Here is a 27,181-nt window from a genome sequence, read left to right on the forward strand (position 1 = left end):
GCTAATTGCTCGTACCTTGATATATCTTGCGTTTCATCAGCAAGAGTTGTAAAAATCCAGCATTTTTTATTCTATTGACAAAATTTTCTTGAATAAAATTGCCACATAGATTAATAATTTCGTTTTGTATTGTTGGTGACGTGAACATTGATCGACTGTCGGATGTTTGGGATAAAATATGTTCCTTTAGGAAAAGATCACCCGATCTTGCACGAAATCGCAAAAGTGCACGAAAGTTGCCATCATTATAGGGGGGTTCTGTTAAACCTACTTTGCCAGTTTCATTTTTACCCCTTAGAGCTATTTGTTGACGACCACATAAGATTACGGTTTCAACAATAGAGATCATTTTTTTCCTATTTTCTTCGGCTTGTTTTCTATTTTCTGAACTTATAGATGTTAAAATATCAGTAGTTTTCCCTGCCATAACTGTCATAAACCCTTGAGCTTTTTCAACTGATAACATATGATAGTCTGCCTTACTATGACTGTCAAATACTTGTTTAGTTTTTTTCCAATTTATAAATGGGATGACCACTAAAGACCGTTGTTCTTGTCCCCCACGACCACCATGATTACGACCAAATAAAACGCACACTTTGCAAAGGGTTCCTTTGGCAACATCTGAAAATAAGATCCAAGAATATTGTTCTATCCAGTGGCGTTAGAAAGAAAGACGTCGTTTATCACTCGTAGGAAATTTATATGATAAAGGTGGTATCCACGGTTTTTGAAAAACTTTTAATTTTTTTTTTCGTTATCTGTCTGTGGATTTCCTAGATAGATTCCTACATCATTTTTATATGATAGCTCCTGTTCTGCTTCAACAGAAGAAACATTTTCAGGAGAATTTGAAACTTCGGGATCAGTCAAAACGAAAAGAGACGAAGGTTGAATAATTTGGTTGGTATCATTTATACTTTCAGATTTTTTTTTCTTCTCAAAAAATTTTAAAACCGATGGCTGACTTATTCTCTTCATTTTTTTTTTTTTTTTTTTGTTATAAAAAAAAATAATTTATTAATACGCAACCTTCCAAAATAATTTGAAATATCTAAATATAGAATATTAGAAATTAGAATCTTTAGAGTGAAAATAGTCTGCCCAGTAAACAACAAAAACATTATATTCGACGTTCAATTAACTATATAAAGTATATTTTTATTCGAAACAGTAATATAAAAACTGAAAACGTATAAAATACATGTGTCGCGACTCGCGATTAATCTATCACATTACTAAATTTTTCTAAAATAATATTTAATGTTTTTTAATTAAACTTCAAAAAGTAAGCATAGCGCAATTTTTAAGTTACCATAAAATGTTAAATTTGGTAACAAAAAACACAAATTAAAAATTAATTAGACTTAGAATTTTCTTTAAACGTATATTTAAAATTTTTAATATTGCATTAAGAGGACGTTATACATTCATGTGTTGGATAATTATTTGATAAACATAACCTGTCATAACCGTTTACGAAGTAATAATATATATTCATAAATCATAAACCCATAAGGCCATAACATTTATTTATGTTTGTATGTGTTGGCATCGGCGATCGGCAGTGAACGTTTTAAATATAAATGAAAAAACAAAAAACAATTCGAAATAAATAATTCTGATTATATTTATAAAATATAAATTTTAAGAATTAATTACCTGCTTTGGCTGGAAAATAATATATAGATTAAACGCAAACGTCGCAAACTCACAACTTTACTGCGCAACCGCTCGAGGAAAAATGTCTTAATATAAATAATTGGTAATTTCGTAATGTCCAACACAGTTATAAATTCTTATACTATTAATAAACTATTATTAGCAGTATTGCTGGTACGTCCGTAGGTATACGTTCGGCGCGTGGGCCAAAATAAGATAAGATAAGGACACGCAATTTTGTAGTCAATATTTTATATAAATAACTATTACAATATTTAGGTTTACTTATATCTAACATCTATCTAGATAATCATTATTTTTTGTACTAAACGCGTACTTGTAAAATTGTATTACAAAATTATTAATCTTCACTCTGCAATATATTTTTTTTCTAATGTTCAACTAAAAAGTAATTTTAGTTGTTTGTAGCACCTATATGCAATTTTTTTCTGATTATAATTATTACATATTAACCCATTGGGGTTTTCGAATGGGAGGGTTTGAACCCCCCAAACCCCCCTTACATACCCCCTGACTATTAAATAATATTACTTCAAAGAAAATGGTATCTTTCCATAACCTTTTATATAATATTTCATACGAATGGTGTTATTTTGATTTATAATTAATGACCTTAAAATTTATACACGTTGACCATTTATTTTACCGTGATATAACGCGTCTGTCAATAATCATTAAATTTTAAAGTTTTAACGCCATAGAGGCGACGATAAAATTTTATATCTACCAATAATTGTTGATTATAAAATAAATTTATTCCAAATTTTGTCCGCAGTGTTCATTAAATTCATATCATTAATTTTGTGTTTAATTTTTTTTAATTTTTAGTCCCTATTCCGGGCCTGGGGGGATCATCCCTTTCCCGCTTCTCGTCAAGCCTGTATATTTTATTATATTATAACTAACATCTATTACTTACTATAATTTTTTTTTTTTTTAATTTTATTGCCTGGAATTAATTTTTTGTATTTCAAATTATAACATGAAGTTAAATAAAGCTGCATATAATTGAATTTCCAATTGAGTATGTGCATCATATTTATTAGACTACAATTTTAACATTTTTATCAAAACAGAATACAATATATCTTGATTATTTATTATTCTGGTAGGTACAAAAGGAACATTAAGACTAAGAAATATTAAGAAATATAATGGAGCACATAATATTATAGAAATGTGAAGATTCTAATATAATTAACTCGACCAAAATAATACCTAATGATAATCGAAAAATATCTTAAAACTCAATAAATTTGACATTAATCATTCAATACCAATCATTTTCTGCAGTACATATCCCATTGACTTAACTATTGTTTTTTAAATCCAAATAAGTTAAAATCTGTTTTTGCTTTTAAATAAACATTCCTTTAGTACTTGTACAGAAGGATCAAATATATGTGTTGATTAATACTATGACATTATTAGAATCATTGATTATAAATAATAGTATTTATAATCAATGGTAGAATAAAATATTAATATCTTAAATTTTTAATTCATTGATCATACTTTAATAAATTATGATATAAAGTATTAAAGTATGATCAATGAATTAAATTAAAATAATTAAGATACAAATCTAACTTCACCGATTAATAGCTAACTAAACAGGGTTTTATTTTCGGTAATATTAAATTGAGTCCCAAATATTGAATTGAGTTCCGCAAATATTTTTGGGTTATCGTAGTTGAGTCCCGCATACATTTTTGGGTTATCGGAGTTGAATCCCTTCAGTCTATTAGCGTTACCCAGGAGATACCACGTGGAGGTTGACTGGGAGTCTCCCAAAAATTGTGTGTGATTGTTTACAGTATTTATTTATTTATTTTTTTTAATCGTTATAAAACACAAATAAGTATAAAATACAGTGGCGTATACAAGGGGGGTGTTTGGTAGATATGACACCCCCCTTGAGCCGTATCATATATTACATTATTATAGGAATCTAGGTAAATCGATAATATAATATGAAATATAAAATAATGCACAATACTAATTATATATACACAGGTTAACATTATCGCGATTGCAACAATACGTGACGAAAATTATTCGTTTACGTTTTCGTGCAACACAAAACGTTTAATAATAATAGGTATTGTAGCATCGAATACTGATATTCGAATAGTCAAATATTCGAATGATTTATGGTAAAGCTATCCGAATTCGAATATACATTACATCTCTATTACAGACATTATGTATACATATTAATTAATTAAAATAAAAGTTTTAGTTTGTACGTATTATATATAATATTTAATAATTATAATTAACACCCTCCTTCAGAAAATCCTAGCTACGCCACTGATAAAATACAATAAGTTAATTAATTCGTTTATAATATAATTTAAGTAGTTGTATATGATTGTTTTGTTTATAGTTTTTTTTTTTTTTTTTGATTGTTATAAAACACAAGTCAGTTAGTATAAATTTCGGAACTTTTCTACTTTATCGGACACCCTTTTTTTTGCGATTTTTTTTGGGGGACTTTGTCCTAAATCTACAATTTAGATCCGACAGCTGAGTTTTTCAAAAACGCCAGTACACTGTACCATAAAGAAAACGAAAATGTTATATTTAATAATATAAAAAGTAAAAGTAAAAATACTTTTCTACTATTGGCTGTAATCTTAGTGAAATAACGACTTCATTATCAATTATCTGAATTTCATAAATCATGAAAATGATCAGTTATCAAATTTCTGAATTTTGAATATTTTAAAGACGTTTTAATGCTTTTCAACTTTTAACTTTTTTTTTGGAATTTGAAATTTGACAAAATGATAATTCCAAAAAAATATACAAATGACATTTTGGGAGAAATTGAGAACACCGTTAACATCAGATCAAACATATCATGTATAGAAGATATCAATAATTAGGTTTCTGAATTTGGGGAGTTAATTTTTAATCATTGGAACTACTAACTAACTAACCAGTATTCCGAATGGCCAACGAATTATTTGCTAATAAAGTATTTTACAGTTTTTTTTTTTTTAGATTTTTATAGACTGAACAGTTGTACAAAATTTTAATTTATATTATTTGTTGATATGAATAACAATTATTTATTTTAAAAGTTTTATTTATGTATTCTACAGTATTAGTATATGTATATTTTTTTATAGGTAGAAAATTTGAATTTCTAATTCATATTTTATAATATTTTTTTTTTTAAATACTTATAGGATAAATATTTTAACTATTATAATAATTTATATTTTTATATTTTGAAAAAAGTGATGAATGTATTGATTTTACAATGATATGTTCTTATTTTTTGATTTTTACAGACTGATAAGTAATACAAAATATTAAGTTATATTATTTGTTGATATGATTATATGATTTACAATTATTTCTATTATTTTTTATTTTTAGTTACCATAACTAACATATTTAATTTGAAACAATGTTTTGATAACTGGTAACAGATAATTGATAGCGAAGGTTATCTAATCCCATTGGGATTAGAGCCAATCGTAGAACAGTATTTTCATTAGGTTCTCTAACAATGTACACTATGCTTATATGCGCATAGTCTATACAGAGTCGACTATCTAGTATAATATATATATATATATATATCTGTGGTACAGACCACATAACGTATTTCTTAAATTTATACAATATTTAAGCAATTAACTGAAAGTGGAATTTCCAGTGAAGACATCAACTGTAGAAATTAAAAATCACATGAATAAGTTTAAATTCTTAATTTTTTTTAAGAAGAAGTGAGTTGTTCTTAGTTATACAAGTTATTCATTCATTCTGTATTCAAAAATATTTAGATAAACATAAAAAATAACAATATATTACAACTTAAATTGACTGATTTTAAAACAAAGAAAATTCATTATTAATAAAAAGAAAAAATCAAATACTGCAGTTGTCTCTTCTTCTTTATTAGCATCACAACTCTTCAAGAGTTTTTGTCACTACCAATATCTCCTATAAAAATACCTATTGCTATTGTAAATTGAATATTTTTTTTAAATGTATACTTAAAATAATAATATAACATTTATATTAGGTACTTATATTATTTTTCAGAAAAATAAAAAATCAAGTTAACTTGATAATACTATTAATCTCTAATTAAATTTTTTTATTTTATATCATCTTATGCTTAATGTATTTCAGGTTAACTCATTTAGAAAGAAAAATGAATACTGAAATAGTTCAACCATTTAGTCAATATTCTCTAGCAGAACAAAATATTAATAATTCTAAACACAATATTATATGGTTTGATGGTGAGGTATGTTCTGTAATCATTCTATTTAAAAAAGATTTAATTTTATGATATTCCATCCTATCTGTAATATGCACATAATAATATTTAGACTTAAATAATATATAAAAATAATTTTCAGTATAATGTTATGTAATATTAGTAACTGATTTATGTTTTGAATATTTTGAATTATTTTTTAAAAACAATGCAATGTTTCATATTAAACCCTAACGCAAGTGCTAACCAATCTAAGATTTAATTATCTAATAATTGCATGAGCGCCTAGAAAGGAGGGGCAAGACGGGGCATTTATCCCCCTGGAAAAAATTAATTGAACAATTAATAACAAAGTTTGCAATTGAACAATTGCGAAGACTTCAGTTTTTATTTAATAACGACTTAAGTGTATATAATTCTGATATATTTTATTTTTTGCTAGGAGTGTATTTTTTAATATAATTTTGGTGTTTGATTTAATTATGCCCCTCCCCCTCCCTGATAAATTTCTTGCGGGCGACCATGATTAATTGTATTATGCTCAGTCTTTCAAAATACTTTCAATTAGGCCAATGCTTCTCAAATTGGGAACCATGGCTTCCTAGAAAGCCGTGTTTACATAACTGGAGATTCATGAAATATTTATTTCATCTAGATTATTTTTTTAAAACCTTAATTTGTTTTTATTTATTCATGTATAAAGCTTAATACTATTATAAAGTCTTCTCAAAGTATATTAAAAAAATGTAAATTTATTATACATATTAATCATTAATCTGTGTGAAATAGTATATGTAATTTTAATGTATAATTAAGAAAAAATAATGAACGATTTTGTTTAAGGATATCTTGACAGTCTTACATTCGATTTGGAGGGCTTTATGACAAAAAAGTTTGAGTTAGGTGACAAAATATTTTCACTGAACAAAATTTTTTGTTTCCTAATCAACTAATTTAAAAAATACACAGTTTTCATTTGGAAATAAATTGTACATAAACAACCCTTTAAAAATGATTATGAATTAGTGACTATTTGTATTGAAAAGGAATTTTTGATAAGCTTAACTGTTAAGATAACTCTAAGGTATAAAATATCTTAGCTTCTTGGAATTCAATCATTAACTCTTGATATTAAATATATTTCTAGCCTGCACCTAAAATCATCCTATCTAACTTCATTATTGATACAATATGAGTTGTCTATCCTACTTTTGTTAATACCATTTTTATGTTCTATTTTATTTTCTTTGATTAGAAATTATCTTAATCATAATTAAATCAATAATGAGCAAAGAAGGTTTGATTTACAGAAAATAGAAACAATAACCTTTAAATATAATCAAATATGTTTCAGTTTAAAACAACTCAAAAAACTTTTAAATATTCATGGAAACAATATCTGCAAGTTTATATCAAGTCAGATTAAATATTACCAAATTCCCTAATCTATATTCATTACATATATGCAGTTTTATTTATGGCTACTGTTTTTAATTTAATATTTAATAAATTAAAGAAATTATGATTCAGTTATTGCATGCTTTTAAATTTAAATCAGTATCATTGATATCCTTAATTTTTGCTATTTTGAAATATTTTGAATCTATTAAAGATATTCCTAATATTCCACATTCTATTTAAATTTGAAAATTTATATTTTTTAATTAATATTTAGTTTAATATCTAGTATTAAAATTTGACTGAAAAATAAAGAAACACTTTCATTCAGAATTTAATAATCATTGGCAGAAGTTTCTTGTATCTCCAAGATTTAAATGAATAAAGAAAAACTATTTTACTTAACTTTTAATTCTCTGTATAATATAGCATAATTTGAATAACTCTTACTATTCATAATAATGAAAATGAGTATACTTTACATTGTGAAATACTAATGTCTTGTTTATGTGTTAAATCACCATATTTACTACATAATTGATGATGAATACATATTTTATTTTCAAATTAAATTTTGTATTTCTTTTTTTTTTTTTTTTTGTAAAATTGAGTTCTTGATTTTCAGATGACAGGATTAGATGTAAATAAACATACTCTTATTGAAGCAGCTATAATTGTCACTGATGGAAATTTAAAAATATTAGCTGAGAGTTCAAATATTATTATACACCAACCAGATGAAATATTAGAAAATATGGAAGAGTGGCCTTTAAAACAGCATACATTGGTAAATATATGAACATATAATTTTATAAATTTATGATTTTCTTTTAAAGAAAATATATTTATTACAACTATTAATATTATTAATTGCTTTTTATTTTACAATGCACAATATTTTCAAAATATCTAGATAAACTGATTATATAAGAGCAATTTTAATAATTAGAATTAAATTTTTTTTTTACAAATTCAAGTTTATGTAGAAAAAATACTTCTAATCGTATTTTAAGAAAAACATTTTTTGCTTGTTTTTCTTGAAATTATTGATAAAAAAAAAAAATCTAGGTATAAAAATCTACATAAAAAAAAATAAAAATATTCTTAATTTTAATAATTTACTGTGATTGCTCATTAAATTCTAGACCAATTGCAATTTATAATTATACTCATTATTATATTATATTTAGTTAACATAGTTTAAGTATTTTCATTAAAGATACTTTGTTCAACTTTTTTTTTCATATGAACTCAAATTTTACTATTTAGAATCCAATCTTTATTCATCAGCTATTCTTAATAGGTAAAAAAGGATCATTCTTAAATTTCCAATGCTATTTTCATAATATAAAAATAATTAATATAATATGTGGTATATTAAAAAATAAGGAATTTAAACATAATAATCTAGCCAATAACAGGGGTTGGCATTTCTAGTTTAGACTATAAAATTAAATTATTAAATTTAATCTTAATTTACATTATATTATTTACAATTTATATACACCTAATAATTGCTCATAATAATTACTATAGTTAAGAATGAGATTATTTTAATTATTTATTTTTATTTATAGAGTGGTCTGATTGAAAATGTTAAAAAAAGCAATATATCAATTGAACAAGCTGACCAAATGTTGTACGATTTTATCAAACCATTTGCTCCTAAAGGTTGGTTTGTACAAATTATATTGTATTAATTGAAATAAAAAATAATTTAAAAATGTTTATCTTATAAAGCAAGGATAGGCTCAATATTACAAAGTAAATACCAAAACAAATATTTCCAAAAGTGGTAACAAAAATTAAGGGTCCGGTGCAATAACCAAGTAACTCCATATCTAAAAAATTTTTAGTTTACATAATAAGCTGAATAATTAAATTGATTGCATTTAAATAAAAAAAATATTTTTATTTTATTATCTCCAAAAACGGCACCGAATTCTAAATACTTAGCAACTCTATTTACATGTTATAAGTTTATCTAATGAATAAAGTTACCCATTTATAACACCTTAATGACGACAAAACTGTTTGTTAATTAAAAAAGTAAAACCATGATTATATTGGAGATAATCAGTTATGGTACCACTCTTCAAATAATTTCTATAACTTATACATAAAAAAATAAGTGAATGTATGTTAAAATTTTTATTAAATCATATTAAACAATACTGATATTTTAAAAGTAAAAATTTATATTTATTTTTCTTTTCTTAATTTCGAATAGAGACAAATGGACATAGCCATTTGAACGTGGGGATAAATGAAAAAAAATATATATATATTTTTATAAATTATAAAACCTTTGATATTTTATGTTCATAATGTAACTAATGGTATTGTATCATGTATCATACCTTATCAAATTTTATTCTTTTGGCAATAGGTACCTTTTATATCAATATATATAACTTATTGGTTTTTACAACTTGTAATAATTATCATACTTTATCGAAACACGGTGATACACGAGACACGACAATACACATCTATAACCGTGTTAGTCGTGTACAAATTGCATTCAAGTGTACGTGTAAGATGTCATTAATTAATTCAAATTGCGATGGTAAAGTTTTTTTGAATGAATATTTATGACATTAAAATTTACATATTATAATAAATATAAATAACTATTTATTTTATTTACTGATTTATATATATATATATTTTATGTTCATTTGTCCCCACGTCCAATTCATCAATTAATCTATCAAAACCAGAATATAGATGGAAATATAAAATAAATAAAAATTTGAATCTCTTTGGACACACATGGTGCTATTTTATATATATGGATGGTCAGCAGATAATACCTATTTTGCCTGTCACGTATCTCAATAACTTTTTTATTTAAAATGTCTTGTTTTATATTGCCTAAAGATAAGCAATCGTTGTCTCAACGCCTTAAATGTTTAATTTCTGAGTTTGGTGAAAGTGTATTTTCCGTTGATAATAATAATTGAAAAATTAATACATAATAGTTAATGTTTTATTTTGCAAAATTTGCGAAGTGAAAATTGATTCCTAAAGACGATCCAGTATTACAGATAGTGTTGTGCATTATTACGAACAATTGTGTGAAATTGTGGAAATTTTACTCAGAAGAAGCTTTATGTTTAATAATAGCAAAAAAAAAAAAAAATTGTTAAAGAATTATGTAAAATGTAATCTGGTGTACATAAAATCAAATTTCAAAGTACTTTCTGATTAAATTTTAAAATTACAAAAAAAATAAAATAAATATGCCTTTATTTAAATTTAAATCTCACCATGCAAATTGCCATAAGACACAGCATACTAATCAATATATGCATACATCGGTTGTTTTGAATTTACAATATAAATATTCTAAATTAATAATTCAAATTGGTAGATATAATTAACGATAAAATGACATTTTTTGACTTATAGTTACATGCAGTGGGGCCCTAGAGGCCGCCGCCCTTCCAAGCCCATATCTTATTTTTTAAAAAAAATGTATATTGTTAACAAAAATTGCATATTATAATATGTAATATGGACTATTATACGACACACACAAGTATGTAGATAAAGCCATAGAAGTATGATGGTGTATTCAATGTACCTGCTATCTATATTATGAAAAATCATTAAGACTATAAATAAACTATATTAATATGAAATATACTCTGGTGTGATATTATACATTGATTTTACTGTTCAAAACATGAATTGCGTAGCACACATTTCTGTACGAACTGTACCCGTATAAGTACATAATTATAGAAAAAAAATAAGATGTATTAATGAGAAAAAATTGAATCTCTTTGGATAAACATGGTGCTATTTTCCTAATAATAGTCATAACAATTTAATTCAGTTTTTGTACCAACCAGATATAAGATTTTTAATAATAATAATTTTGTATTCAATTCCTCGATGGAACTTAAAGCTGAAAAAATAAAAAATAAAAATAATTTGATGTACTTAACATCCATCCACTCCAGGTTACATGCAGATGAACGTCTTCCACGGTAACACATAGTTGTGTTACTTCTGGAACACCAACGTGATAATAACAAAAAAATATTCTTGTGAACACAACGAAAATCCAGCAATGAGAGAGAAATTTACCACTGGTACAAGGACTTGCATAATTATTAGCTGGCCGGTTTACAAAATACCATTGACTTAGGGAATTGTTTAGAATAGAGTACATCATGTACCGATAGTTATGTAATTATAATAGTTTTAAACAAAAATATATCAATGACAACTATATTTTGGACCCATGTATATATGTTACAACTTGCCATCCCTTAGTTTAGAGTAGAAATTGCAGGCTTTCGAGATAATCTTGGGATTATGTAATTTTTAAAGCACTTTTATCGCCTTAAACATTTTTACAATTAAATTAGTGTATACAATTGACAGTTTTCTTTTTCCTTAAAATAGAAATGTAAATAATTCAAAATATTCTCAATTTTTTTCATTATAAATAGAAAATTTGAGTTAAAATAAAATAATCCATTTTTAACTTAAAAATAATTATTTAAACACATTTTAATAGAATATTTACATATGTATAACCTTGATTAGATACATTTATTAATTATAAATATTTTGTTTTCAGGAATGTGTCCATTAGCTGGCAATTCAATTTACATGGATAGAACTTTTATCAAAAAATACATGCCAAAACTTGAAAGTCAATTAAGTTATCGATTAATAGATGTATCCACCCTTAAAGAGTTGTTTAAGTATGGCTTAAATATAATACTAATTTTAATTAACAATGTAATTCAATTTACTAAAATATTTTTTATATGGTATTTATATTGGTACTACTATTGATTTTATATACTCAAAAATTAATGGTGTTACTAACCTATTATTTCAGACTTATAAACATTAAAAAAAACACATTGCCATACCCAACTTTAAAGATTTTCAATTTTCAGCAAGATAATAAATATACAGAAAATATTAATCCATTAGTGCCTGAGTTTTTTTAATCAAATTTTTTATAAAAATGTTTTTGAAAACATTTATTAAACCTCAAAAATACTTGTAAACAAAAAAATAATATTAACATTCGTTTTTGAAATAAAAGCTGTTGCCATATGGAAACACTAGGAACTTTTAACTTATTTTATAAAAACTCAATAAATTCATTTTATATTATCTACATCAGCAGTTCCCAACCTTTTTAGTAGTGCGAACCACCAATTTCATATAAAATCATTAAGGCTCATCAATAGTTATATATGTATAATATACATATACATAAGTTTGTTTAATTTATTTATTAAAAAACAATTGTTAATCAAAAAATAAAAAATAAACTTCATTGAACCAGATTATTCAACAGTTAAACAATTTAATGTGATTTTTGATTGTCGTCCACAATAGAATCGATATCTGGATTAAAACTGAAAAGTTTTAGCCTAAATCACTTTCAAAATTCAGTTTATTTCTTTATTTATTTTTTAAAAGAAAAAAAAGCTCGTCTACACAGATACACAGATTGTTGAAATATAGCCCATCAAGTTTTAAGTGAAATTTAGAGATAGCTGGAAAGCCTTGTTAAATATTTAACTAGACTTGGTAATAATGATGTAGTTTTAAATAACAATTGAAACAACATGAAAGTTCAATCAACAAATCTTCTACGCTTGCTGATATTTAATATTTTAAAAATAATGTAAATAATATTAATATAATATAGTTCACGACCCCGTACTACCCTGCTCTCAGCCCATGGGTTAGGAACTGCTGATCTACATTACCACATGGCAATTTAAGGCGCTAATGAGTTAAGTTATCATTATTTTATTTATCATTGTTATAATATTTATTATATAATTATTTTAAAAATGTATCTATCCATAAGTATTATTTACCAAGTTTAAAATTTAATTTTAGACGCTGGAAACCAGAGATAATAAATAAAGCACCAAAAAAATTGGGTAGCCATAGAGCACTTGATGATATTAAAGACAGTTTACTAGAACTACAATTTTACAAAAATCATTTCATGTTGTAAAAGGTAATTTAATTATATTCTAGAATAATTTTACCAACATTTTATTCATACTTAAATTTATTAAATTTGTATGACCATTTCAATGAATCATAATATTAATACAAAAATATAAGTTTATTTCTATTATCTAATTATATATTAATATTTTAATCTCAAAATGTAAGATTTTTAATCAAAATTGTACCCCTGAAACCTTATGTTTTTTGCATTTTATTCTATCAACAATCACCAACTATCTTTCCTCTTAATCAATATTTAATTTTATTATACACTTAATGAAAATTTAGGTTGTTGTACAATATATGATCCATCTTGTTATTAATATATAGATTAAAGGTCTTGAAGATATTCTTCAAGTATTGTATCTTCATTCAAATGTAAGGAACACCACCATTTGTCTTGAAGCCGTCTAGTAGGTAAAGGAGAAGCTTTATTCCAACATAACTATTTTTTAATAATCAGTGGCAGATTTATGAGGTCTGGACCCCTACAGTTTCCGATAATATGTTATATTTGTTATTATTTACAGAGCATAGTTATAACTGTCTATAATGAAGAAGTGTCTTCAAACTATTTCAAATTCTTGCTACTAACCTAATCAAAATATATTTAAGAAATATGACTAAAGTGAAGCTAAATTATTATATAAAACTTTTAAAAAACTATTTGTCAAATTAATGCACTTAATTAAATTAAATTGCAAACTAGATTGAATGGCTTGGCAATAATGTCGATTCATAGAGATGAAAACTGTTTCACTGTTGGTTTAATATTGATCGAATTTAAAAACTAATAATACAGTTTTGTTTTTGGTAAATTTCAATATCTTTTTTGATAAAGTTTTAAAAGCTTGATATGGTAATTTTTTCTTTTGTGCAAAAAATTGACAAAAAGGCCATTTCTGTCAAAAATTCACTATTATTAGAAAATTTTTACGCCATACTTTCAATTACTATATCCAGTAAATAGTTATGCGCTTAACCAACTGTGTGCTTTTGTTCGACATGGGATCATAATCTCTGCAGAAAAACTTATAATAGTGATCGCCGATTGGCCCGTATTTATTTTTATCTAATTTACCACTGCATTAATATACTATTAATGTACTACGAAATAAATAAATTGTATAATCTTGGACAATTTGTCAACAATTACATTTAACCATTAGGTCATTATCAGTATTTATACTCAATATTATTTCTGTTCGTTATGATATTACTTGCGCTGGCGTGGAGCGACTTCATTGTACCGCAGATTATATTAAACATTTAATATAATCTGTGATTGTACCATAGACATGTAAAGATCTTAATATGTCTATGAATTGTACTGTGTGCACTAGTCAGCAAACAATACCTATTTTGCCCGTCACGTATCGCAATAACTTTTTTATTTAAAATGTCTTGTTTTATTTTGATGTTTTAATATTTTAATGTTTTATTTTGCAAACTACAAAGTGAAAATTGATCCCTAAAGGCGATCCAGTATTACAGACAGTGTTGTGCATTATTTCGAACAATTGTGTGAAATTGTGGAAATGTTACTCAGAAGATGCTTTGTGTATAATAATAGCAAAAAAAAAATTTGTTAAAGAATTATGTAAAATGTAATCTGGTGTACATAAAATCAAATTTCAAAATACTTTCTGATTAAATTTTAAAATTACAAAAAAAGTAAAATAAATATGCCTTTATTTAAATTTAAATCTCACCATGCAAATTGCCATAAGACGACACAGCATACTAATCAATATATGCATACATCGGTTGTTTTGAATTTACAATATAAATATTCTAAATTAATAATTCAAATTGGTAGATATAATTAACGATAAAGTGACATTTTATGACTTATAGTTATATGCAGTGGGGCCTAGGGGCTCTAGGGGTAAAATATAGAGTAAAATAAATAAACCTTTTATTACGAATATAAATGATAGATGATCATGTATAAGGTATCTTTTAAAATAGATAAGCATTTTAATTGTCATTAATGACGAGATTGTACAAGTATGATTGGAAGAGTGATTTCAAGAGTCCTGATGCTGTACCTCGAGCTCCAAACCCAAGTCTAAATACTTTCCAGCATAAGCACGGATCTCTTTTTTAGGGTATGCAGAAGGATATCACTATTACTGCCCCCCCCCTCACACTGGAAATTATTTTAAGCGTTCAAAATGCTGGTTAAAATATACACAAATGTCGAAATAATTGTTTAATTTAAAATTAAAATTTTTTTCTTAAAAAAAGTGATTCAATGGCCATTTCTTTTTCGTTATAACGGGCTGGGATTTCGATGCACTTAGCATTTTTTTCTAAAGCTTTCTGTACGATACTCGTTTTGTTACAGATATGTTTTAGGTATTTTTAATTAAGAATAAGAAATTCTATTTTGCATTTTTTGACAATTTTTGATTTTAAAGTCATTTTTCTCATTTTTTAGGGTTTTTAAATCATTTTTGGTGTTTTTGAATTTAAAATTATAGATTATCAATTTTTTTTTACCGACAGATTAGTGTTGGTATGCAATGTAAAAGTTGCTGTTGATAAACGTTTTACGATATAATATATATCAAGAGACAAATTTATAAATGGAGTACAACGAAGAGAACAAATTGAAGAACAAGAAAAAAATATGAATATCTACAAAAACTTATTGGGAAATAACAGAAGGCACGCTCTTGTGATTTAGTGTAACCAACTTTAAAAAGCTATTTTAAATGCATTTTTTTAGTTTTTTGTCATTTTTGCATTTTTTTAAGGTCATTTTTTTGCGATTTTGAAGAACATTAAAATCCCAACCCTAATTATAACTGTTTTCATCAGTATAATTTAAAATAAATTACAAGAAAACAAATTAAATATATAACACTTCAAATGATTTGAGTATTATATTTAAATAGTGTAAATAAACAAAAATATACTTGATCATTTCACACAATTCTACGTTAAGTCGAATTTTCAAAATCATCAATAATGTCATTAGGATTTACATTTTTAGCAATTTCTTGCTATATAGTCAGGGGTGGATTGGCAATTATTTTCGGCCCAGGAAATATGAAACAAACCAGCCCATGAACCACAAATTAAACTATTTTATTCCTCTCCCTCCCAAACAAAATGCTATTATTTTGCATCAATTTCAAAATTTGTTTAGTTTCACTCCTAAATTAGTAAGATCTACAATAATTTTACTATAATTATAGCTATAATAGTTTTGGGTAAGTTACATAATTAGTTTGATCTTAATGCATCTTTAAACATGTATTTATTTTTTTAATAGTTTTTATTTATTTTACAAAATAAAACTTTTTTGGAAATTATATAATAATATAGAGCGGCCCAAACAAGGATTGGCCCATCAGGAAGATTCCCGATTTCCCGATAAGCCAATCCGCTCCTGTCCATAGTTAAGCTATTTAATCTCTCTTGAAGTGTACCTAGTATTTCTTAATTTTGACTTCACCAATATTAATTTAGTAAATTATTGCTTTCATGTATAATTTATAACTGTCATTACTGCAAATTTCTTTATCACAATAATAAATAGTTCAAAAATACAATGTTTATCTACAGGGGCGGATCCAGAGTCGAGGAACTGTGGGTCAAGCCATTTCAAGAGGCCATTTATTAGGGATGAAACTGAATTAGAAATTAATACCTTGTAAAAAAAAATAACACAATATGCTCATAAAAGTGTATTAGTATATTTATATTACATTCTAGAATTAGTGATTCACTAACAACTATACAGAATTATAATTTTAACATGTTTAAATTATTTTCAAAATTTACAGAATTTACATTTCTGATTACATATATCATATAATGTAGGTATTTATAAAAACATCTGACAATTAATAAATATATATATAATCGCAAAGGATTGTTTTTATTGGAGCTAGGTAACTCAGGAGTCCAAATGTTGGGTTATGAGGAGCTACTCAGGAATGCAAATTTAAGATTTTGAAGAGCTTCCGCAGGGTCCCTATCTGAAATCTTAATTTGGAACTCCCTGGGATAAGCAATTCGGATTACTGGAATGGCGTCCCTGGAGTAAAAATAAAGTTCCATTGGAGCTCCATAGGAATCCTCATGCTGTTGGCACGGTTTATGATATACTTAATATATAGATATATATAAGATATATACATCTTAAACCAAGGCTGTTAGGAAAAGACATTCTGTAGTATATAGTATCAGAATTGCACCTGTGCGAAGCACAGTTCATTCCTATTCAAGAGAATTAACATACAGATTGAAAATAAAAAGCCAATATGTCCTTATCACTCCCTGGTAACATTAATCATCATCTAAAAATAAATTGCTCTAGAGATTTGATTAATGTATAAAAACAAAAAATAAAAATAAAACATTCTGATGCGTAAATGAACAATTTCCTCTACAAGTCAATCGTGTACTATAAACTATATAAATTATATAGTCCTAGGCGCAATTTCAATGAAAAAACTGGGGGTGCTGAAGCCTTCTATCTTTTTCATGTTTCTTAATGGTAATATACACCCACAACCCATATAATTTAACAGTTACTAAAATATTTGGTAAATATTTGAATATTTCTAAGTTTAAATTGATGGCTTTGATTTTATATTTTTATTGCGCATATAATGAATTACCCGTCAGTAAACACAAATATTTCATCACATGATCACTTTCAAATTCTAATTGAATCGAAGAATATTATGGTTTTATAATGATGTTTGTATTTTATTTTTTTTTAACACTTTTTCGCATAGAAATACTGGTCCAAAAGTTTTTTCTAGGAAATGTTTAGATTTTAAATTGGCATGCAGTGGTTCTTTAAATAGGTAATTTTTTTTAAAATCTTAATAGTTTATCTAGGAGTAAGAAAAAAAACTGTCCTGAAACGGTAAAAATACGCTGTAAATGAGGACTTTCACTTTTCAACTTTTTGAAACTCTATTTTTCTATACATAATAAGTAATGAGTATTTAAATGTAAATTAACATGAACACATTTGGAGATACTAAGCACACCCAAGCCCTCCCTAAATTGCGCCAATGTATATAGTAATCAACTTACTCATTGTTTAAAAAAAACATATTTTAAATATCTTTTAACAAAATAAAAAAAAAATACATAAATTTATCATGAATATAACTATTGTTATTAATTCATACTTATATCTATGGTAGTAGATATTTGTTTTGAAAAAAAATTGAAAAATGTTAGACATTATAACTTCTGTTTCTAATTATTTGAATTCCAGTACCTAGTTTTGATTAAATATACATAGATACACAGTTCTTAAATTGTATTAATACTTTATTATGTGCATACATACAAAATAAATAGTATGTAAATATAAAAGCATAACCTTTGATGACAATGCTCAAAATAATAAAAGTACCTAAGTAGATAATTTGGTTACTACTATTTTAAATAAATGAATGAGAAATACAAATTTTGCTATTAAATGAATATTTTATACTTTGAAATAACTGAATAACATAAAATATTTTCATTTTAAGTACTATAGGCTAGAGAAATTATTGTCAAAATGATGCTACCAGCAATCACACCATAACCAGTTGAATATACTTGTTTTATGGTCAAACATTTACCAGCATCCCATATCTAAAGAAAATGAATAGTTATAATTAATATAATTCAACTTAAATGAGCACTAACTAATAAATGTATAAAATCTCACCAAATGTCTAATACCATTACACAAATGATAGAAGAATGGATAAGCCACTAATGCTTTGGCAGACATGATAGCTGCTGATGGTAGTTGTAGGCTATGGACAAATTCTACAAATGTTGACACATCCGTGAAAATAAACACTGTAATTATTTTAATAATTTAGATAAATAAAAATACAGGTGGTCTCTGAAGGGTATATCCAATAATTTTATTTTGTTCACTTGATGGGCATTAGTTAAAATAATCTGCCAGAAGAGTAGCATTTTTTAAATAACTTCATATCTACATTTAAATATTCATTGTTATAACAGTGGCCTGGTAAAAAATTTGGCAGCCCTATTTTAAAACTGAAATGGTGCCCCTGAACTTTATCAATAACCATAAACTGTTTTCATTAAACTAACTTACATGCTCCTAATCCGGCAGTAATACTACTCAACGCAACACCAGTCCCACGATGTGTAATAGATAGTATGCTAGTTAATTGAGGCTTATAAATGGTCAAGTGAGGAGACATAGGTCTATGAAGCCTGAAATTTTTCTCATCGTGAGTCTCTCCAACTTTGTATTCAACTTCTTGAGCACTTTTTACTTGCATGGTAATCATACGATGTCTAAAAATATAATAATAGATTTTAATCAGTTAGATAAAATAAAGAAATTTCGAATGGAATAGGTTTAAAAAATCATAATCTGTTCATACAAAATATTTTAAAAAGAAAAGAGGTAGGGTTTAACCAACTGAGGATTAAGTATACATATGGACATTTAATGCCATCAAGATGATCTAAATATTGTAAGAGAATCATTACTTATTGACTGCAAAGTTATTATTGAAGAGAATGGAAAGAAAAATATTACTTTGGAGAACTTACATCAAACACTATAACCAATGAAATCAGGGCTTTTACAAGCTAGTGGTAATGAACACATATTTAAATTTTTCATCACTACGGTATATGTATGGGCAGTATAATATGTTTTATAAATAACAACACCTACCTATTTAAAACCAATATTCTAATATCTAAAAATATTCAAATATAAAACAATAATAAATAAATATAAATGCTTTTGTGCATTTTTTATGAATCTTAAAAATGTATTATTTTTTTTAAATTGAAATGACTCTTATTTAGTCAATTTTGAATTAAAAACATATTTGATACATCAGTTATTTTAAAAATAGCTTTATTCGAATATGATATTCAAAATAGTGTTGCTATTTAAAAAAACGGTTTATTTCCTTTCATTTTTATAATGTCTGTTTTTATTTGCAATTGAAATTTATTTAGTTATTATATTAAAACAAATATATTACTTAAATCAGCGTTTCCCAAACCATGGATCTCGAAATTTTTTTCATAGGTCGCCACTCGCAGTCATGATTACGGTTGTTTTAGCAGTAAATTGATACCTCTATACAACCTCTATAAAGTCTATATTGTATAATAATGTGAAGTCTAACTTGATTTTTTTTTTTTTAGTAAGGGGTCACGGAGCCAAAAAATGATTAAGTATGAGTTGCCATTGCAAAAAGTTTGGGAAACACTGACTTAAATGATTTGAATGTTTGTAGTAAATTTATAGTACACATAAAATTCTTAGTTAAATTTTTTGATTGTGATAAGTAATCATACACAAATCAGTCTATGATTCCGTAATTTGTAATTAGTTTTGTCTTACCACAAAAAATATACTATTTTTCAGTGTCTTGTTCAAATTATAAAATGACAAAGAACAAATACTTGGCTCAGGGGTGTATTTTAGGGGGAGGCAAAGGGGCGATCGTCCTCACCTGAATTCGTATTTAAGAAATTGATTATATGTGAGATACCTACACATTTCAATTTTTTTTAATGTAGATCATATTATAACGAAATCAAGTTACGCGTGGCTGTGAATACTGAATTGGGCTTTTTGTCAGTCCATACTTAGTGAAAAAATCAAATAAAACAAGCATTACTTTCAAAACACAGACAAATGTTAAAAAAAACTACACAAAAGCCTATTCTAAGTGGATCCAGAATTAGAATAAAAAAAAAACCACAAATATTAAAGATTCACCTACTTTAAATATTACCAACAATTTTACTTGTAAATTTTAAGCCTAAATTAAAAAAAAATTTGAGTCGCCCGGGGGGGGGGGGGGGCAGAATTATGTCTAAATACGCCCCAGACTCGGTTTTAATAACTTGCTGATTTTTACAAAAACTGTATTTCATACAACCAATAATACAAATTAAAATAAGTAATAGTGTTATCAAAATGACTGATCACTTTCCAATTAACTATAATCGAGTATTCAAATAATGAATTATTGAATTAATTTAATTAAAATCAAAGTCAAAGTACTAATCAGTTTTTAAAAATAACATCTACAACTAAAACAAAAAAGTTAATAAATCATAACTTTTGCTGTAATGTTTATGACAAAGACAAAAAAAAAATCATAACTATGATATATTTACTTACATTATTGGAGTTTTGAAAGACATTGTTTGTCTTGCTATGTATAATCCTTGAATACTGAAATATTTTATAGAAATAAATTATAATAATTAATAATTAGAAATTATCAAAATGACAAAAATGTTATTTTTATTATTTAATTATATTATAATTAATATGATAAATGAAAAATGAATAACAATTTTTATAAAACAATATGTATATATTCTTTCAAAAAAACCCATTAAAATTAATACAATAATTATTAATACCTATATATTTTTTGTTATAAAAACTTAATACAAAGTTTATAATTTTTTGTTTTTAAGAATAAAAGTAATTTGAAATGGATATTCTTGATCATGTATTGACTGCCTAAATATTTGAGAGTGTTGCCAAGCTAAATCACCAGATCCACCAAATAAACATGCACTTAATGTAACAAAATTAGCACCATCCATTTGATCAATAATCACTTCTTGAATGTTTTCGATAACAGGCAAATTCATAGTAAAGTCATTTCCAATTAATTTCCATTCAATTTGACCATTGCTAAATAAAGTTGAAGTACAAATTAATGATATTCTCCGTACAATTAAATCAGTTGAAGTGAAATCAAACTTCCATTCTACTGTTGATTTTTTACAGTTTTCTTCTCTACATAGATATACTCTTTTCCAATCTAATTCTTCTTTTCGGAACAATGAACTATAACTATAAACACCATTTTGCCAACCTTCACAAATGCTATTATCATGAATATATTTATCCATAGCTGTAGAATACTTAAGTTCAAATTTTTTTTTCGCAATTTCACTTTTAGTTGGAGTCCAAATAAATTGGTTTATTTGTGTTTCTCCACGAGCTAATCTCCAAGTAAGAGCACCAGAAGTTCTGCCTCCATAATTTTCGTTATTAGTAATTTTACAACCAAATAAAAGTTCAATACATTCTTTTAAACGTCTTTCTGCAAGATACTTAGATCTTATTAATGATAAATTATTTTGTCTTTGTTGTGATAAACTTAAAATAGTATTTAACAATTCATTTTCTGTACAAAGTGTTCTTCTTTTTAAAATATCATCACTGTTACTAGTATAGCGCCAGGTAACATCTTGAACTTCTTCATTAGAATAAGCTAAAATATATGATAACTTTTTGCCCCACCCTTTTTCGTATAGTAATGGTTTATCTAGAGCAGTTTCACAAGGATCACAATGAATCCATCGCTTTTGTTGAACTGACCAAACTTCTGTCCACACATGATCAGTTTGGTCAACTACCAATCTTGCTTCCCAGCCAAGTGCTCGACAGAAAAGAGTGAAACAATAAGCCCATTCACCACATCTACCCTTACGAACAATTAATAGTTGTTCACAGATACCATATCTCTTAAAATCAGTAATTAAATGACAATTTTCACATTCGTAGATTTCAGCATACCTAACATTTTTTTCCTTGATTTCATGATTTATTCCTTTAAATTTAGTAGTATTACAACAAGATTGGCAGGTAGGTGTATCAACCCATTCAAAAAATTCTTCTTTAAACCATTTCATCAATTTCAACATCATTTGTTCATGATAAAATAATTCTGTACTTTTGTTAAAATTTAAAAATAACTCGATACTTTCTGGAGTTAACTTTTCCAAAGCTTTATTTTGTAATATTTTATCTTCAAAGTTAAGTACATCTCGAGACTTTAAACTAATTTCTTTTAAGAAATTATTTTCAGTAAATTTTAATCTTTTTTCTTTTGAAATAATGTTTAATAATTCTTGTTTATGGCTAATTAGTGAACTTGAGCTTATAGATTGAGGTAACACTAAAGAATTTTCATCGGAAATAAACCCAATTTCAAAAAGAAATTCCATGGCACCAGCAAATGGTAAAAGATTATTTTGAATGATGTCACTGTCCAAGAATATTCTCCTGAATTTCTGTTGATGAGGATAATTTATGATATCATTTATAAGTTTTAATAAAACATTTACAACTTGAAAACAGATATCACTACTATTGCTTTTTATATCGTTTATACTTTGTAACATTTTTCAACGTTAGTGGTTAATTAAAATTAAATAAAAATAAGTTTAATTACACGTAAATCAATAGTATATTACCTTCTTAAATACAGAGCCATTATGAGGATAAAAATGTATAATACAATTGGAAACACGGACACTGTAAATTAAATATTTTCCTGATAAATGAAGTTGAAAAAACTAAAATTAATCAGAGATTTAGGGATTGTGATAACTATAAGAGGTGTTGGTATATTCACTGAATATTGTGCTTGTTGAAAATGGTAATAAAAGAAGCAGGCAATCCATCAATTGACATCAGCTGATAATTATTGTTGTCAATGATAAAAATAATAATAATGATAACAAAATTAAAATAAAAACATTTTTTAAACCTTTGAAAATAATTAAATTGGTATATGATTTTACAAATTGCATATCATTACAATGCTTTTGACTTACTTAAAAAATTACTGTTTAAAATCTAATTAAAATATATCTAGATTATTTATTGAAAATTTGACACACTTATTTATTAAATATTAAAGTATAAGGCTTAACTTTATAATTATAAGCTTAAGATATTGGCTTGATTGTTTTTTGATTTTAGAACCAATTTATTTTAATAATTTAATCTTTATCTGAATATTCACTAGCATAAATGTTACAATATTAATATATACATATTATAAGATCATAATCTTAATACTATTTAATGTCAACATAAAATTATGTTTAATAAGTAATAATTTCATTAAATATTTTATAAGTACGATATTATATACTTACAATGTAATATTTTTAAATTAAATGTTTCAATATTTTTAGGAGGAAATATTTAATTGCCATAACATGGAATGTGTAATTGCTGTTCATTCAGGTAAAATAAATTAATATTTTATGCATGCATTTAAAATTTTATATTATTATATATTAACTTTTCTAAATTTAATTCTTATTAAATATTTTTAGGTGCAGGTTATCAAAAAGTATCTAAAGAAGCATGTTATAAAAAAATATGTATGAAAGCATGTAAAAAAGTATTTATTTTATTTTTTTGTTTATATTCTATTTGATTTTGGTTATTAAAATTAAGTATTGGATTTAGGGATTAGAGATACTAAAAAATAATGGATCAGTACTAGAAGCAGTAACTGTAGCTACCATGGTTTTGGAAGATTCTCCACTGACTAATGCTGGATATGGATCTAATTTAACGTGGAATGGTTCTGTAGAATGTGATGCCAGTATAATGAATGGGTCAAGTATGCACTATGGAGGTGTTGGTGCAGTTTCGGGTATTAAAAATCCAATCACTCTTGCTAGACTCATTTGTGAAAAACAAAATATTAAAATGTCATTTGGAAGGATTCCTCCATGGTATTTAACTATTGATAAAATATTAAACTTTGACTCTTACATGTATTTTGAGTAGAGAGAAGAAAAAAATAGTTCAGATAATGCACCATAGTTTAAATACTATATTTTATGGATATAGTTAAATATTTGATGGTATGTAAATGTATTTTTATTAATTGTTGTGTTAATTTTAGTTTACTGGTTGGTCAAGGTGCTCATGAATATGGAATATCAAACAATATTATTGCTGTTGATCCTTTAAATTTAATTTCAGGTACATACAGTAGACCTCTAATCCGTCACCTTTGGTTTTGGGGGGTGTGAACAGAACGCAAAAAAAAGTCAGATTATCTGAATATGCGGAAACATTTAAAGAAAAAATATTATTAAACTATTTTAATATATTATTTGAAATTGCAAACATATATTAAGTTAAATAAATAATTGAATAATAAAATAAATAAAAAAATAGATAAATAGTAAACTGGAAATTAATTTATAAATATATTTACATACTATAAATTGGAAAATCCAAGTAAACATATTTTTAAAATATTCATATTGATAATTCTATAATCGTATTAACCGGAGTGATGGACAAAAGAGGTTCTCGCCACCTAACTTGACATTTTTTGTTTAATTTTTTTAATTCTATTTTATTTGTGCGTGTATTATTATTTAGAAAGAGCTAAAAAAGACTTTGTTCGCAACAAATATAATGTAATAAATCAAAATAGTAGTAATAGTCATCAGGTAAATTGCTTTTAAAATAATTAAATAATTTTAAATAATCTTACACCTATCTTTTAGATTGGAAAATCTAGATTAGATACAATAGGATGTGTGGGTATGGATAAGTTTGGAAATGTAGCTGCATCATCTTCTAGTGGTGGAATTTTATTGAAACAAGATGGTCGTGTTGGTCAAGTAACTATTTATATTTATTTAGTAATAGTAGCTATTTTTTATTAATTTATTTATGTTTTGCATGTTTATGCTAATGTTAAAAATACATAAGTTTAGGATGAATTTTATAAATAAAAATACTTTTAGAATAAAGAAAAATTTGTATATTTTTATCTAATAATATATTGGAACATTTAATATTGATGAAAATTATAAATAAATATGGATTCTGGATATTAGAATATAAAGAAGTGTTTTCATTTTACATTATTTAACTGGTCCCTTTTTATTGTTTAAATTGTATCAAGAAAGTCAAAAATTTACCCTCTTGTTTTAAAAATGTTTAAAATATATAAGGTTTTAAAATTATTCTATTAATTTTAAAAAAAATTGTTGCAATATATAATAATTTAAATTTAATTCTTATTCTTCTTTCAGTTTTGTAATTTAATTTAATTTAATTCAAGATTATTTTATTAATTCTGTTTATTAAAATAATATTTTGATAGACTTTTTACTAAAAAATAAATGATATTGTTTGTATAATTATTTAGCAAAATTTATATTAACCTATAGGCAGCTTTATTGGGTTCAGGTTGTTGGGCCCAAATGTCAGATGATGTTGCAATAGCAGTGACAACATCTGGTTGTGGTGAACATCTTATTAAGACAAATTTAGCCAGAGAAATATCAAGACAAGTTTTTAATTCTTCTTGTCCAACAATTGCAATCAATAAAAGTTTCAATGAGGATTTTATACGTTGGTTATCAGTTTATTTTTGTTTTTTTTTTTCATATACTTTTATTCTATAATTGGTATGGATTTTATTTTAACAGAATCACCACTATTAAGAGATTATGAAGAAAAACTTGCTGGCGCTCTAATACTATATAAAAATAAAGACTATTGTGAAATTATAAGTGCTCATAATACAAAGTCAATGTGTATTGCTTATGCAACAGAATACAACAAAAAAGTATGTATTCGTCCAAATTTATTACAGTTGTAAATTAATTTTATTTATTATTTCTAGTATTTAATTTTTAATTACAATAACCAATGTATATTATGTGATCAATTAAAATTATTATTTATAATATAATAAAATGTAATTATATTATATTTTAGTTATATTAAAATCATATACAATTTTTGCAGAGTTATCTAAGTCGCTTACTGCCAAATACTTCATCAGGAACTAGTATAATGGTACAAGGATACCCTATATGAATATATATATATATATATATAAATTTGTAATACATTTTTATATAGTTTTTTGAAAATTTTTTCTTACTTATTTTAATAAATGTGAAAAACAAAAATAAAGAAATGTAATATTACATAAATTTCAGTTTTCATGTATTTAAAGTGTAATATCAAATCACTTCTTAATAATCTTTAGTATATACTTA

The 27,181-nt window shown here is 25.3% G+C and overlaps 5 protein-coding genes across 9 annotated transcripts; 2 read left to right on the forward strand and 3 right to left on the reverse strand.

Annotated features, from left to right (window-relative positions):
* Position 1: 1 nt before the first annotated feature.
* LOC112679411 lies at positions 2-981 on the reverse strand. Its single transcript, XM_025549201.1, has 2 exons — positions 921-981; positions 2-624 (listed from the first exon to the last, which is right to left on the reverse strand). The coding sequence occupies exons 1-2, from the start codon at positions 979-981 to the stop codon at positions 2-4; spliced, it is 684 nt and encodes a 227-aa protein (XP_025404986.1).
* Positions 982-5,207: 4,226 nt separating this feature from the next.
* LOC112679415 (oligoribonuclease) lies at positions 5,208-13,943 on the forward strand. 4 transcript variants are annotated; one of them, XM_025549208.1, is made up of 7 exons: positions 5,217-5,426; positions 5,836-5,953; positions 7,950-8,111; positions 8,902-8,995; positions 11,922-12,048; positions 13,214-13,337; positions 13,664-13,943. In XM_025549208.1, exons 1-6 carry the CDS (start codon positions 5,389-5,391, stop codon positions 13,332-13,334), a joined length of 660 nt encoding a protein of 219 aa, XP_025404993.1. In that variant the 5' UTR covers positions 5,217-5,388; the 3' UTR covers positions 13,335-13,337; positions 13,664-13,943. The 4 variants fall into 4 exon arrangements, with proteins under 4 accessions (XP_025404994.1, XP_025404993.1, XP_025404992.1 ...); XM_025549209.1 differs by lacking the exon at positions 13,664-13,943 and having other exon boundaries at positions 5,208-5,426; positions 11,922-12,085; positions 13,214-13,327; XM_025549207.1 differs by lacking the exon at positions 13,664-13,943 and having other exon boundaries at positions 13,214-13,379.
* A 4,836-nt stretch (positions 13,944-18,779) lies between these two features.
* On the reverse strand, positions 18,780-23,787 carry LOC112679416 (succinate dehydrogenase cytochrome b556 subunit-like). The gene is made up of 5 exons (XM_025549211.1): positions 23,600-23,787; positions 21,501-21,554; positions 19,434-19,639; positions 19,029-19,165; positions 18,780-18,952 (listed from the first exon to the last, which is right to left on the reverse strand). The coding sequence occupies exons 1-5, from the start codon at positions 23,617-23,619 to the stop codon at positions 18,842-18,844; spliced, it is 528 nt and encodes a 175-aa protein (XP_025404996.1). The 5' UTR covers positions 23,620-23,787; the 3' UTR covers positions 18,780-18,841.
* Positions 21,752-23,593, reverse strand: LOC112679413 (peptide-N(4)-(N-acetyl-beta-glucosaminyl)asparagine amidase). The gene has a single exon (XM_025549203.1). The coding sequence runs from the start codon at positions 23,525-23,527 to the stop codon at positions 21,785-21,787; it is 1,743 nt and encodes a 580-aa protein (XP_025404988.1). The 5' UTR covers positions 23,528-23,593; the 3' UTR covers positions 21,752-21,784.
* Positions 23,788-24,083: 296 nt separating the features above from the next.
* Positions 24,084-27,017, forward strand: LOC112679414 (threonine aspartase 1). 2 transcript variants are annotated; one of them, XM_025549204.1, is made up of 10 exons: positions 24,084-24,242; positions 24,329-24,380; positions 24,473-24,540; positions 24,609-24,880; positions 25,054-25,133; positions 25,542-25,612; positions 25,670-25,786; positions 26,342-26,525; positions 26,603-26,742; positions 26,925-27,017. In XM_025549204.1, exons 2-10 carry the CDS (start codon positions 24,353-24,355, stop codon positions 26,994-26,996), a joined length of 1,032 nt encoding a protein of 343 aa, XP_025404989.1. In that variant the 5' UTR covers positions 24,084-24,242; positions 24,329-24,352; the 3' UTR covers positions 26,997-27,017. The 2 variants fall into 2 exon arrangements, with proteins under 2 accessions (XP_025404989.1, XP_025404990.1); XM_025549205.1 differs by lacking the exon at positions 25,054-25,133 and having other exon boundaries at positions 24,609-24,798.
* The last annotated feature ends 164 nt before the right edge of the window (positions 27,018-27,181 follow it).

This window comes from Sipha flava, unplaced genomic scaffold (assembly GCF_003268045.1).
Source record: "Sipha flava isolate LNK unplaced genomic scaffold, YSA_version1 134_pilon_pilon, whole genome shotgun sequence".
Taxonomy (NCBI): Eukaryota; Metazoa; Arthropoda; class Insecta; order Hemiptera; family Aphididae; genus Sipha; species Sipha flava.